Source organism: Phoca vitulina, unplaced genomic scaffold, assembly GCF_004348235.1.
Source record: "Phoca vitulina isolate PV1807 unplaced genomic scaffold, GSC_HSeal_1.0 scaffold2, whole genome shotgun sequence".
Classification (NCBI taxonomy): Eukaryota; Metazoa; Chordata; class Mammalia; order Carnivora; family Phocidae; genus Phoca; species Phoca vitulina.
The window spans coordinates 59,170,787-59,186,121 of NW_022589705.1; the positions used below are offsets into that span (position 1 = coordinate 59,170,787).

The 15,335-nt window shown below is 41.0% G+C and overlaps 1 protein-coding gene across 1 annotated transcript; it reads left to right on the forward strand.

Moving 5' to 3' along the window:
- Positions 1–3,985: 3,985 nt before the first annotated feature.
- On the forward strand, positions 3,986–15,183 carry MAGOH (mago homolog, exon junction complex subunit). Its single transcript, XM_032416771.1, has 5 exons — positions 3,986–4,171; positions 6,088–6,146; positions 7,334–7,444; positions 12,654–12,736; positions 14,564–15,183. Exons 1-5 carry the CDS (start codon positions 4,084–4,086, stop codon positions 14,661–14,663), a joined length of 441 nt encoding a protein of 146 aa, XP_032272662.1. The 5' UTR covers positions 3,986–4,083; the 3' UTR covers positions 14,664–15,183.
- The last annotated feature ends 152 nt before the right edge of the window (positions 15,184–15,335 follow it).

Sequence of the window (15,335 nt, forward strand, 5' to 3'; positions counted from 1 at the left end):
AAATGACCATATTTGATGTAACAGGCATGTTAGAATGTTGGGTCACACTAACGATTTCTGCTCTTTTTGTCTTGTCATTCCGAGTTTCATTAGCTTCTGTACTCAGTGCCCTTTGCAGTCTGGTTTTTGTTCCAGAAGCAGAGGGTGGCGTGCTGCATCTCATTAGCTATACTGACATCATCTTGGTGAACGAAAAACCAAATGTGAACATTTGTAAAATCAGTGCACTGTTTCTAGAGAGAGATTAAATTCATTTCTTAAAATCTGAAGTGTTGTTTCATTGTGATGCTTTAATGAGGGGTGGGGGGGGGGGTAAGCTATCATTGATTGAGCTCCTAACGTGTACCCAGTATTCAACATAAATTATTTTAGCCTTCAACAATCCTATGAAATAAATACTATCAATAATATTGTTCCTATTCTGTAGATGAGGAAATGGGTGAAGGAACTACCCAAAGTCTCATGGTTACATTTAGCATCCCCAAAGTACCTTCAGCGCATGCTACATGCGGCATTCTCTGCCTCTTCATCAGGCTAACTCCTGCTTGTCCTTGCTACTCCGCTTAAGACTCTTCCTCCACAAATCCTCCATTCTCAGACTCACACCTAACTCCTAGGGTTAGGTAGTTTCTGCTTCCACAACAAATTTTGCCTATTTGCATACCAATACTTCTGTCCTGCCTCCGCTTCCAGGCCACTGAGGTTGCTTTTACCAAAGACCTCCTTGATTATAAATCTTATAAATATTTTCAGTCTTTATCTTCCTTGACCTGGAAGAAGTATTTAACATTGTTGGCACTCTTTCTTGGAATACTCTTATTTTGGTTCACATGACACCATATTCCTGGTTTTTTCCTACCTCTCTGGCTACATCTTAATCTCCTTCGCCATCCCTTACATTATGGTGTCTTGTCTCAAATCCATCCACATTTATCATCTCCATTGCCACTACCTGAGTACAGGTTACCATTATCTTGGACGATCATCATCATAGATTAGCAACTACATATCTGAACTTCATACTTTTTTTTTTTAAGATTTTATTTATTTACTTGACAGAGACACAGCGAGAGAGGGAAAACAAGCAGGGGGAGGGGGAGAGAGAGAGGCAGGCTTCCTGCGGAGCAGGGAGCCCGATTTGGGGCTCCATCCAAGGACCCTGGGATCATGACCTGAGCCGAAAGCAGACGCTTAACAACTGAACCACCCAGGTGCCCCCTGAACTTCATACTTTTAATCTTTCCATTTTCCAATCTATTCTACAATATTGCAACCAGAGTGATTTTTTCTAGAATGCAATAGGTCATGTCACCACCATCCTTTCTACTTTCCTGCTTAAAGCTCTTCATCTGTTTCCCTTGCATTAAAATCCAATACCTTTGGGTTTTAGCCCACACTCCTTAATATGGCTTGTAAGCCATTTGGCTTCTGCCCGTTCTCCAACCTCATTACTATATGCACAACCTCATTCTGTATTCTAACCACACGGTCTGGGCCCTCTATTTGGAACATTTCCTTCAGGAAGACTTCCCTTAGGCCCCTCGATTGGATTAGGAACCATCCTGTGTGTTTCCATAGTATTCTGTGTTTCCCCTATTTGTAACCTTTATCTCTACATTATAATTCTTGTATGCTCCTTAATTGCCTCCTCTGCAAGTTCTGTAAAGGTCTGTCTTGCTCACCATCGTATTCCCAGCACATAGCACAGTAAATGCGCAGTAAATCATGCTGAATTCAGGCACATCAAATACACAGACCGTGGGGCGCCTGGGTGGCTCAGTCGTTAAGCGTCTGCCTTCGGCTCAGGTCATGATCCCAGGGTCCTGGGATCGAGCCCCGCATCAGGCTCCCTGCTCCGTGGGAAGCCTGCTTCTCCCTCTCCCACTCGCCCTGCTTGTGTTCCCTCTCTCGCTGTGTCTCTCTGTGTCAAATAAATAAAATCTTTAAAAAAAAAAAAAAATACACAGACTGTGTTCTTTCAGCTATACCATGTTATCTCATGCCTCCAAACCTGGATCACTTTACAGCCTGACTGGAGTCCAGTGTCCTTTAAATTTTCTCAAAACTTTTGTTATTTGCCACATCTGCAGATGCTCAGATTCAGCAGTCACCTTATAATTTTTATAATTTTACTCTTGGACAATAACTTCGTGGTAATTACCTGATGAATCTATATACTTAATTGCAATTACCACTTCAAGATTGTTGTGAGGATTCAAAGAACAAACATTTGTAAATGGATTCACATTTATTAGGTGCTTAATACCTGGTGGTTCCCTTCTCTTTTTTATACAATTCCCTTGTTACCACCCATATCCAGTGTTCTCTTTTTTAAGATTTATTCATTTATTAGAGAGTGAGAGAGAGTGAGGGGGCGGAGCAAAGAGAGAGGGAGAGGATTCCAAGCAGACTCCCCCTGAGCACAGAGCCCCATTCAGGGCTTGATCCCAGGACCCCGAGATCATGACCTGAGCCAAAATCAAGAGTCCAATGTTCAACTGACTGAGCCACTCAGGTATCCCCCATTTTTTTAATAAAATGCCTTACGGTTTTGTAACAGTTTATAGTTCGCAAAGTATTTTTCCTATTTCCAAGATATTGTTTCCTATCTTTACAACAGTCCTGCCAGATGTATAACATTATTTTTCTCATTTTAAAGATAAACTTGAGGTCCAAAATGTTAATCAGTTCACCTTCAGTCACAGTGAATCAAGTCGCACAAGGATTATTTTAACATAAGCTTCCAGTGATTTTCCCCTCTCACACCCACTCTACACTCTGCTACCAATTATTTGGGGGGGGGGGGGATAAAAGGAGTAATGGTAAGACTGGGAGTGAGAATCAAGAGACCACTGACCTCAATACAGAACAGTATACAGTTAGCAGCCAGGCCCCAAGAATGATGCCATCTCAGCACTGTCTCTAGAACTGATTTCATTCCCCCCTCTGGCTGGAACTTTGATGAGCTAAAGCAGTCTTCTAATAATTAGGATTTTGATTGTCCTTTGCCTACTCAAGGAGGAAAATTTTTCCACAGCCAGAAAGACTTCACAGAGGTCAACCACTTTGGCCTGAAAAGACAAGGGCCTCTTGGGCATCAGTCCTCAATCGCAGCACATCTGGGGTGCTTTGCAAAAACATACCAACGCCTAGGTTCACCGCAAGAGAACCTGATTAATTGGTTTGGGGTGGGGCCCAAGCATCAGTATTTTTAAGATGCTCCCAAATGATGCCATTGTGCAGCCAGGACTGAGAATCACTGCTGGGTAAGCAGTGCATAGAAAACGAGAATGGGAAATTAAATATTCAGTTTAACTTCTACTCACAGCACCTACTCTAGAGACCAGTGAAGCAGAAAGGGAAAAGTAGAAATAAAAAAAAATAAAAATTAAAAGGGCTAAAATGGGAGATAAATTAGTTCCAGGGAAATGACAATCTCCACCGTGGATTCGGGAAAAGCGTCTCTGGGAACAGTTTCCTTGAACTGGTCCGTAAACAGCAAAGTTCAGTTGCAGCCAACTTCTGAAACATCGTGTGCTGAGCCCCGTGGGGTCAGGTCACTTAACCTTTTTTTTTTTTTCCTGTGAGGTCAGCTCATTTAACCCCATTTTATTATCGAGACCTAGGTCCAGGGACGGTTATCAGCTTTGCCCGACGCACACAAGTCAGGTGTACTTAAATGGACGTCCAGCCTGAAAGGGCGCAGCACTCGGCGTGCTCAGCGGGAAGTCTCGAAGCAAGGTCTCCAGACCCGCCGCCCGAACCCAGGGGTCCTCCAGTCGCCTTCGGCCTCCAGCTTGCGAGAACCCCGGGTGGCGAGCCTCAGCCTCGCTCCCGCCTCCGGCCGACGGGGCACGGCTCCACTGGCCCCGCCCTCGGGAGAAAGGAGCCTTGTTTCCGCCGGGGAATGGGCCAGACTTGCCCCCACTTCCGGGAATGGGGGAGACCGGGGCCGCCTCGCCACGGCCGACGGCCTTGCCTTGACGTCACTTCCGCGCGCCCAGGTAAACGTCAGTGGTGGGCGCAAACAGCGGCGGTGGGGCTTGCTGGTAAAGTTTGGGCTTGGTACCCTCCTCGTGAACCATGGAGAGTGACTTTTATCTGCGTTACTACGTGGGTCATAAGGGCAAATTTGGCCATGAGTTCCTGGAGTTTGAGTTCCGACCCGACGGTAAGAGCGGCCTCTGGCCCCCTGGGAGCGAGGACTGGGCCTGGGGTCGGGCGAGTGGGGAGGCCGGGGTTCCGGAATGTGCGAGGAGCTAGAAGAGGAAGGTATTGATGACTGCGGCGCGGATCTGAAACGATCACTCCTGTGACCGCTCCACTGGTTCTTTCCATGCGCAGGGACTTCTGTTTGGTGACATTTTTTACTAGAATGCCTCACTCAGCAAACATTGATTGCCTACCTTGTGCCAGGCTCTCTTTCACAATCTGGGATACGGGAGTGAACGACAGACAAGCTTCCTCTCATGGAACGTATATTCTGGTGCTGGGAGAGATGCAAACAACAACAACAAAAAAGACTCCAGATAGTGACCAGTGGTCAGAACATAAAACAAAATGATGGATTAAGTGCTGGTGGGCTGCTCTTAAGCAGGGTGGCCACTGGCGCGCTCTCTGAAAAAGTAGTATTCGAACTGAACCCTGATTGACAAGAAGGAGTCAGCCTTGTGAGGCTCAGGAAGAAGAGCATTCTGGACAGAGGGAGTAACAAGGGCTAAGGCTGTAGGGCATGAATGAGCTAGGAGGCATGTTTCGGGTAGCCAGGACGGCTGAGGAAGTAGTGAGCTCCGAGGAGAATAGTAGGAGACGATGTCAGATAAGTAGGCAGGGGCATGACCATGGATGTCTTTATAGGCCATGGCAAAGAGTTTGGATTTTATTCTAAATGCAGCAGGAAGGGGCGCCTGGGTGGCTCAGTCGTTAAGCGTCTGCCTTCGGCTCAGGTCATGATCCCGGGGTCCTGGGATCGAGCCCCGCATCAGGCTCCCTGCTGAGTGGGCAGCTTGTTTCTCCCTCTCCCACTCTCCCTGCTTATGCTCTCTCTCTCTCTCTCTCTGTCAAATAAATAAAATCTTAAAATAAATAAATGCAGCAGGAAGCAATTGGAAAGTTTTAAGGAGAGAAAGATGTGATCTCTAATCATTGGGTGCAAAATGGGCAAGACTGGAGACAGGGCTGCTTATTAAGAGACAGTTACAGTTGTCAAGACAAAAAGGATGTTGATTGGGCCTAGGGTGCTAGTAAAAGCGGATAGGATTTAGGATACTATTGGAGGCAGAACCAATAGGACTTTGCTGTTTGATAAGATCTGGGAGAAGGGCCACTGTGGTGAAGGAAAAGGAATCAGAGATGACAGAAAACTCCCACTAAATGGGGGCACAAAGATGAATCTGACAAACCCCAGTTATAAACAATGACAAGATACTGTGTTTGGTAGTGTGACAAGATAGCGTGTTTACATGTGTGCCTTCTATTCCAAGGGTAAAAACTCATGTGTTTCCTTCTATCTTTTCCTTCATACCCAGCATATACCCAGATTACCCTTTTGGATGCACATATACACAAAGGGCCTTATATACCAAATACGCTTAATAATAAAACCACAACTTTTCCATCACAGGAATAGATCAGAATGTTGCATGGTCACATGAATAGTATCTAAACAGCATTTTACAGTTTCCAAATTGTTTTCAGGACTCATTTGAGCCTCAGGAGGCCCTGTGTGCAAGTAAGTTACCATCACTCTCCCTGTTTTCACCTGAGGACATTAACCTGCAGAGAGATGATTTGCCAGAGTCACAAAAGAGTCTGCTTGTGTTCTTTTATCACACCTGAGCTGCCTTTTGCAAGAATTATAATTCAATGTCAGCAGTATTTTTGGCTTTGAGGCTATTTAATAGCCTAAAGTGAAGAACTGACAAGACTGCCATTGTTGGAACACCAGAAGTACAGGTAGTGAATCTGGTAGACACTGAAGGGAAAACTAGGATACATTTTAAGCAACACCTGATAGTCTTGGTGAGCTAATGATACTTTACTCATATGTTTTTAATATACACTGAATTTGTTTTTTGTTCCTCACAGGGAAATTGAGATATGCCAACAACAGCAATTACAAAAATGATGTCATGATCAGAAAAGAGGTAATGAGCCTTCTGAGAGCCTTTCTTTCACTAAAATTTAGCCTTTTGTCTTGTTTTTGTTCTTTCTGGGAGTAGTATTGGAAAAGAGAAGTATAGACATATCTATGGACACCTTCTAAATTTTTTCTCCCATCTTTTAGTTTATATTTTTTCACAGTGCTTAATCACTTACTGGTAATCATTTAAAGTCTTGCAAATCTTGCTTTAAACCCTGAATCTGCTACTTACTTGTGCCCCTGGGCAAATTCCCTGTTCTTTGTCTGCAGAAACAAATAATAAAACCTACCCCCCACTCTCCAGTGCTATCATAGAATTAAATACCTTATACTTAAAGTGTTTGGTATATTCCCTGGTGCATAGCTTTCAGTAGCGCTCTTTAATTTGCATTTGAATGGGGAACAGGGGCATGGGAAAGCAGTTCACATCATTGAATGCACGTTAGATGCCAGGCGTGGCACTTGGTATTTTATACACATAACGATTTTATTTAACCCTGATTATAAGCCTATTTGATGGGCGGTATTATATACCCTTTACAGTGAAGGCCCAGATATTAATTATGGGGCTTGTTCAAAGTCACCTCACCCTGGCCAGCAAGAGATGGCTGTGCCCGCCTCTGTCCAGTCCATGCGCTCCATGTTGTATAACTTCTGCCGCGCTCTTGAGGCTTCATCAAAGCTTCTCTTTCCTTTTAACCACTTTGTCACATTTGAAAATGTCTTGTCAGTATATTTTCATACTATTATGTTTAACTAGCATTCAGGTTTATGTTTACCCACACGTCAGCCTCCTTATATTTAATGGGGACTAATACGCAAAATGTATTTTTAAAGACATGTCTCTGCTCTTCATAAGCATGTCATCTAGTTAGGAATAACCAGGGTTATTTACAGATCTTTGGTTCTGGGTTCAGGTGTGAGTTGGGTGTGTAAGCAAGGAGAAGGTCCAAGTGGACAGGATGTGCCGAGAAGTGGAAACAAGTAGATGGGGTCTGAGATGTAGTCATTGGGCACTTCTGGCCCAGCCTGCTTCACACCTGAATGCCATCCCCCTTACAGAGGTGCCAGAAACTAGTTTGTAGGAGCAGGCTTTTTTTGTTTTTGTTTTTATCTTTCATCACTATCTATCTGAGTGAGAACACTTGCTTAGGGGTGCAACTTAAATCCCATTTTTTAATTTGCTTTCAGGCTTATGTACATAAAAGTGTAATGGAGGAACTGAAGAGAATAATTGATGACAGTGAAATTACCAAAGAGGATGATGCATTGTGGCCTCCCCCTGACCGAGTGGGCCGGCAGGTGAGTGTTTTAGTAACTGTCCTATAGTGCAGAAGTCTTACAAGTAAGATGAGTTTTACTGCCATGCATATGACATTGAATCCGTGTGTGTGTGTGTGTGTGTGTGTGTGTGTGTGTGTGTGTGCGCGTGCGCGCGCGCCCTGTACAAAGCAGATTACAGCACCTTTATCTAAGGAAGCAGTAATCCCACAGGGAGGAACAGAGAGAGCCAGTGGTACTTCCAACCACCTAGAGCCTAGCCCTGGATTTCCTCATGTGACTCTCCCCCCAGCCCTTCTCAGAGGTTTTGCTGCCCACCTCACATACTGAGTAACTACTATGGACAAAGCATTGTGAACATACAAAGAGAAATCGAACATGGTTATTTCAGCAATCTAATAGAAGGAAAATCATGCAAGCAGCTAGGTATATGTGTTTAAATTCATGGCATATATATATATATTCTGAAGACCATTATGGTAATGAAAATAAAGGCCACTGTCATTTTTTTTTTTTTTAAGATTTTATTTATTTGACAGAGAGCACAAGCAAGGGGAGGGGCAGAGGGTGAGGGAGAAACAGGATTCCCACTGAGCAGGGAACCAGATGCAGGACTCGATCCCAGGACCCTGGGATCATGAGCTGAGCCGAAGGCAGACGCTTAATGGACAGCCACCCAGGTGCCCCGCACTGTCATATTCGAGTGTGTTAACAGGGAAGCTATTTCTCTCCACCTCAACTGCTACCTTCCTAATCTAGACTTGTAATTGATTTCCTTTTTTCTTTTGTCCTGCACAGCCTGTTTTTCCATCCTGAAACCAGACTAATCTTTTAAAATGAAATGTATTCCACTGATTTTAAGTTCTCCACTGCCTTCCCACTACATTTAAAATAAAATCCAGGACAACTGGGTGGCTCAGTCGGCTAAGAGTCTGCCTTTGGCTCAGGTCATGATCCCAGGGTCCTGGGATTGAGTCCTGCATCGGGCTCCTTGCTTGGCGGAGAGCCTGCTTCTCCCTCTGCCTGCTGCTCCTCCTACTTGTGCTCTCCCTCTCTGACAAATAAATAAATAAAATCTTAAAAATAAATAAATAAGTAAAATCCGAACTCCCACCTTATCTTCTACCATTTTCACAATCTTTTACTGTGTTCAGACCTCACTGACCTCATTTCTGTTCCTCAGACACACCTAGGTTGTTCTTAGTTTAGGACATTTGCATTTGCTGCATCCTGCCTGGAATAGTCTATCCAATATTGTCTTTATTATTGCAGGTTTCAAACATCACTTCCTCAGTGATGTCTTGCCTATCCATCCAATCTAAAATGTCCTTTCCCATTTTCTTTTCTTTTTTTAAATAAGATGTTTTATTTTCTTTGTAGCATTTATTATTGTCTGAAATTGTCTTGTTTGCTTTTCTTTATATATCCCTTTTCCTCCCCCCACTGCAACAGATTTGCATATACCCCTGCAAGCTCCTTCAGTACAAGGATTTTACCTATTTTTTTCAGTGCTAAATCTCTAGTGACTAAAATAGTACCAGTGTGTAGTAAAAGCTCAATAATAATTATATTTATTAATATAAAAACCCATATAAGTTAATTCCTAATTCACCTCAAAATGGTGGACCAACTTTTTTTTTTTTGTAATCTAAATCCAACTTAGTTAACATACAGTGTTTTATTAGTTTCAGGAGTAGAATTTAGTAATTCATCTGATGCATATAACACCCAGTGCTCATTAAATCAAGTGCCCTCCTTAATGCCCATCACCTAGTTACTCCATCCCCCCACCCACCTCCCCTCCAGCAACCCTGTTTGTTCCTTTTTTTTTTTTTAAGATTTTATTTATTTATTTGACAGAGAGAGAGAGATCACAAATAGGCAACCAGGCAGGCAGAGGGAGAGGGAGAAGCAGGCTCCCCGCTGAGCATGGAGCCCGATGTGGGGCTCGATCCCAGGATGCTGGGATCATGACCTGAGCCGAAGGCAGACGCTTAACCAACTGAGCCACCCAGGCACCCCCTGTCTGTTCCTTATAGTTAAGAGTCTCTTAATGGTTTATCTTCCTGTTTTTATCTTCTTTTATTTTTCCTTCCCTTCCCCTATGTTCATCTGTTTTGTTTCTTGAATTTCACATATGAGTGAAATCATACGGTATTTGTCTTTCTCTGACTTATTTTGCTTAGCATAATACTTTCTAGCTCCATCTACATCATTGCAAATGGCAAGATTTCATTCTTTTTGATGGCTAATATTCTGTTGTATATATATATATATATATATATATATATATATATACACACACCACATTTTCTTTATCCATTCATCTGTAGATCGACATCTGGGCTCTTTCCATAGTTTGGCTATTGTGGACATTGCTGCTGTAAACATTGGGGTGCATGTGCCCCTTTGAATCACTATTTTTGTATCCTTTGGATAAATACCTAGTCTAACTCTTGAGAAAGAGTGAAAAGAAAATCCCATCCTGAGTACTTTCTAAAGTTGACTTTTTAATTTATGTCCACGGATTCTCAGTAAAATCATGTATATGTATTTTGCTTTACCATTAATTTTCAGCTCTAGTAACTCATTCAGCAATCACAGTAGTCCTGTGAAGAGAACAGGGCATACTCCTATACACTAGCAACAGCCTGTTGGATAAGGTAATTACAACAAAATTCCATTCATCATAGCAACAAAAGCTATAAAGAACTTGGGAGTAAATTTAATAAGATGTATAAAACTTAAAAGGGCTTTGGGGCGCCTGGGTGGCTTAGTCGTTAGGCGTCTGCCTTCGGCTCAGGTCATGATCCCAGGGTTCTGGGATTGAGCCCCACATTGGGCTCCCTGCTCAGCAGGAAGCCTGCTTCTCCCTCTCCCATTCCACCTGCTTTTCTTTATATATCCCTTTTCCTCTCTCACTGTGTCTCTCTCTGTCAAATAAATAAATAAAATCTTTAAAAAAAAAACTTAAAAGGGCTTTATAGAAGAAAATAAAAATATGTATCATTTTTATGGATGGAACAACTCAATTATTATATCAATTTTATTAAAATAATTGATAAATTCATTCCAATTCAAATCAAAATCACAACAGGATTTTTCCTAAAGCCTAAGAGAGCACTAAATTCATGGAAGATCAAAGGGACAAGAGTAACCAAGATAATTTTGAAGATTTCTTGAAAAGGTTCAGTCATCTGTACTGTGATATTGCCTCAGAATTGACCAGTAAACAATGGAGCAGAACAGAGAGCCCAGAAACAAACCCATGAATATATGGGAACTCAGAGCAGGGTATGACAGAGGTGAACTTTCAAATTAATAGAAAAAGGATGGATTGTTTAACAAATTGTATCAGTTGGCAGTGTGTTTATAGAATATTTTTCAGTTAGACCATTTGTAGAAATAACACAAGATTTTAAAACAAAATATAGACTATCTTTTATTATTTTGGGTAGAGAAGGAATATTTTAAATTCCTCAAGGGAAAAGATTGATAAATGTGACTTCTTTAAAGTTAAAACTTCTGTTTAGCTAAAGACATCATGATAAAGTTGAAAGATAAGCCACAGACTGAAGGAAGATCTTTGCAAAACATACCTGGCAAAGGGTTTATATCTAGAATATATCAGGAACTGCAAATTAATAATAAAAAGATAACTGGGGGGAAAAAAAAGATAACCCGGTGGCAGAATGTGTAAAGGTTCTGAACAGGCAATTTATGAACTGGAAAAACAAATGGCCAATAAATATATGAAAATACCTATATTTGGAAAGTGAAAATTAGGAAAATAATGAGATACCATTTCAGACCCATTAGAATAGCAAAAAGTGAGGGTGGAGGGCATCAAGTTTTAAAAAGGATATGAGAGGGGCGCCTGGGTGGCTCAGTCATTAAGCGTCTGCCTTCGGCTCGGGTCATGATCCCAGGGTCCTGGGGTCAAGCCCCACATCAGGCTCCCTGCTCGGCGGGAAGCCTGCTTCTCCCTCACCCATTCCCCCTGCTTGTGTTCCTGCTCTCACTATCTCTGTCTCTGTCAAATAAATAAATAAAATCTTTAAAAAAATAAAAAAGATATGAGAAAGAAAAAGGGGATCTTATATACTAGTGGGAATAACATCAGTACAACCATTTTAGGAAATAACTTGGTAATAACTGGCAAAATTGAAAAAAACTTACACTTTCTAGGAATATTCGTAGAGACATTTTCACATGCATACAAGGAGATGCATAGAAGAATATTCTCACATTGTTTATAGTACAATAAATTGGGAACTTAAGTGTGCTTCAATAAGGATATGAATGGAATATTCTAAAGCATTTAAAACTAATGAACTAGATCATATACAAAAACAGTGTTGAATGAAAAAAGCAGAAGGATGCATATAGTATGATCATTTATGTAAAAATTTAAAAACATACTACCAAATCTAAAAACATGAGTGGAAGGAATACACCTCAACTTCTGGGATGCAGGAGGGAGAATGGAATGGGAGGTGGGCCTAAACTTTGTATGTGTAATGTTTTATTTCTTTAAAAAATCTGACACAAGTATGACAGCCTATTAACATTGTCACATCTGGGTGTTAAGAACATTGGTTTCATAGTTTTCTATATTTTCTGTTAGAATTCTTTTCATAATTGAAAACTATAAATCAAAAAGAAGTAGGACTCACTAGATTGGCAGTTCCACAAGGGCACAGACCTTTGGTGTTGCTGATCTGTCCCACGCACAAGAACAATAGCAGGCACACGGTGAGCACTCCCGCAGAAATTTTTTAAAGATTTGTGCTACTTGTGTCACTGTAGAAATTGAGACCCAAGAGCATTCAGCTGATAGTGACAAGGCTGGGATCAAACACAAGGTCTAGACTTCTCGTCCCATGTTGCCCAGAAAGGTTAGATTCTTGGTATTTTAAAACATAAGATTTATACATGTTACTCCATTTTCTTAGCAATGAAAACTCCTATATAAAACTTGTAAATTCTTCCAAATCCCAGAAATGGTAGAGCCTCACAAACACATCTTCCTCTAAGAGTATGAGCTACTCAAGGACTAAACCAGTATCTAATTTCTCTCTTTGTTTCTAGACCCAGTACATGTTAGTGCTCAGAGTGAACCAGTCTTGTTTATGTTGTAGAGTTTGTGTGATTTGACAGATGATAGATCCTCTGTGTGGTTGATGGAAAATCCAACTTGGCTTGACTTAGTTTTTTTAAATGTTTCTAGGAGCTTGAAATTGTCATTGGAGATGAACACATTTCTTTCACAACATCAAAAATTGGTTCTCTTATTGATGTCAATCAATCCAAGTAAGTGTATATGACCCTTATAGCCAGACGTGTCAGTTTTGAAGCTGACTGATATGAAACCCTTAACCAGATTGGGACCGTTATGGCAAGACAGAAGGGGTCAGGGCACCTGGGTGGCTGTTGGTTAAGCGTCCGACTCTTGGTTTCAGCTCAGGTTGTGATCTCAGGGTCATGAGATCAAGCCGCACGTCAGGCTCCACATTCAGTGCAGAGTCTGCTTAAGACTCTCTCTCCCTCTGCCCCCCACCCCCCGCCCTGGTCTCTCTCACTCACTCAGTCTCTCTAAAATGAATAAATCTTAAAAAAAAAAAAAAAAAAAAAAGAAGGGGCCAGCTTTGTTCTCATCATGAGAGAGTTCAAATTATTCTCAAGGGCATTCTCCTGTTGCTTTTGATGTTTTATTCAGTCAGTGTTACACAGAGCTTCTCAGTGACACACACACACACAGTAATGTCATAGGAGCAGCCAGAGTAAGAATCTGGCCAGAACAGAAAATGAAATATGCCAAAGCAGGTGCTTGAGGTAAACTGTAGAGTCACTGGGTTGAGCTGAACACCTTTTCAGTGTTGGCCATTCAGACTAGCACATCTTATAGTCTGACAATGGTGAAACTTGAAATTATTTAGAATACAAACTTAAAAATTCATGTTGTCAGTAGGGCAGATTATAAAGCTGAGACATGAGTCTGTATGCTACAAAGAGTCCTTAGAATTTGACAGCCTCTGGGGGCGCCTAGATGACTCAATCGGTTAAGGGTCTGACTCTTGATCTCTCAGCTCAGCTCTTGAGTTCAAGCCCCACGTTGGGCTCCATGCTGGGCATGGAGCCTACCTAAAAAAAAAAAATTTGGCAACATCCAGCTCCTGTGTTTTGAGGATTTGGAATTAGATATGGCTCCCTTTTATTTTTATTTTTTAAAGATTTTATATATTTATGTGAGAGAGAGAGAGCATGAGCCGGGGAGAAGGAAAAGCAGGGAGCCTGACACAGGGCTCAATCCCAGGAGCCTGACATCACGAGCTGAGCCAAGGCAGACGCTTAACTGACTGAGCCACCCATGCCCCAGTGGCTCACTTGTAGTCCATGCTGGGTGTAATTGTCTTCCTTTGGACAATCTCCTTGTTCTTAGCCAGTTGTGCCGTAGTAATCTTTAGCCTCTTGGTCCTGCTTAGTACTTCTTTTTAAAAAAAGTTTTCCTAGGGACGCCTGGGTGGCTCAGTCAGTTAAGTGGCTGCCTTCGGCTCAGGTCATGATACTAGGGTCCTGGGATCGAGTTCCGCGTCGGGCTCTCTGTTCAGCGGGGAGCCTGCTTCTCCCTCTGCTTGTGCTCTTTCTCTCTCCGTCAAATAAATAAATAAAATCTTTTTAAAAAATGAATAAAAAATAAAACAAGTTTTACTAATTCTGAAAGTAATACACGCTCAGTATAGAAAATGCAGAAAAATAAAAGGGGGAAAATCACCTACAAACTTATCAGTTAGACAACCATTAACATCTTGAAGTATTTCTGATCTATTTCGCATGCATTAAAAACTATTTAACTTTTAAAAAGCACAAAAAATATAATTGAGATCAGCAATCTGTTATTTTAATAATGATTTTTTCATTTAATAGTAACTATTTCCCCATTAAAAACTAACATTTAAAATGATCTCGTTTAATATATAGCACATAGCCTTTTCCTTCTTTATGGACACTTGGTTGTTTTTAAAGTTTTAATTCTGTAAATGCCTTTATGTAAATAATCTGGGTTATTAAATGTTTTGTTTTTGGTGTTTTGCCAGTTTTTTCCAGCTTTTTAAACATGTTTTTCCTCTTGCATTATAGGGATCCAGAAGGCTTACGAGTATTTTATTATCTTGTCCAGGACCTGAAGTGTTTGGTCTTCAGTCTTATTGGATTACACTTCAAGATTAAGCCAATCTAGATTGAAAATTGATGTGGACACAAGGGGGGGTTGGGAGTACCTGTTTTTAATTACCATTATCAGGACATTTTTGTGTATATCAGGACAATATTTTTTTTATAAACTATAAATGACTGTCTTTAATAAATACATAGCAAAATGCAGTTTTTTGTAAAGACCTGAACATGTGAACTCTCCTCAGTTATTTTTTAAAACAGCCTATGTGAAGTATTGCCAAAAATCTATTAATCAGCTATAGATATAACTACCAATTTACAGGAATAAGAGAATAGAAAAGTTAGAAAATACAATAGATTAAAAAAAAGAAGAAGAAAATACGATAGAAATCCAACCAATATCCAAAGGAAACTCCAGGGCAGAGGATCTGGCTTCTTCAATAAACACATTGCAAACATAAAATAGAGATGGTGTGGGAACTGGTAGATTAAAGAAGATTTAAGAAACACATAATCGGTACAGTTTGGACCCTATTTGGATCATGATTCAAAAAACAAAATTGACATCATTAAGGAAATTTGAACACTGGGTATTTTATATTAATAAAGTATTTTCTAAAATTTTAGGTGTGAAATGGGTTTTTCCCCCTCTGGCTTTATTGAGATATAATTGAGGGGGTTTTTTAAATCCTCTTTTATAGATACATCTGTAGGTATTTCAGTATGGAGGAAAACA

What these genes read in the sequence shown, in the direction of transcription:
- MAGOH (XM_032416771.1), top strand. Translation starts at nt 4,084, where the DNA reads ATGGAGAGTGACTTTTATCTGCGTTACTACGTGGGTCATAAGGGCAAA. An exon ending in GTTTGAGTTCCGACCCGACG is followed by an intron (nt 4,172 to 6,087) that starts GTAAGAGCGGCC and finishes TGTTCCTCACAG; the next exon opens with GGAAATTGAGATATGCCAAC. An exon ending in CTGACCGAGTGGGCCGGCAG is followed by an intron (nt 7,445 to 12,653) that starts GTGAGTGTTTTA and finishes AAATGTTTCTAG; the next exon opens with GAGCTTGAAATTGTCATTGG.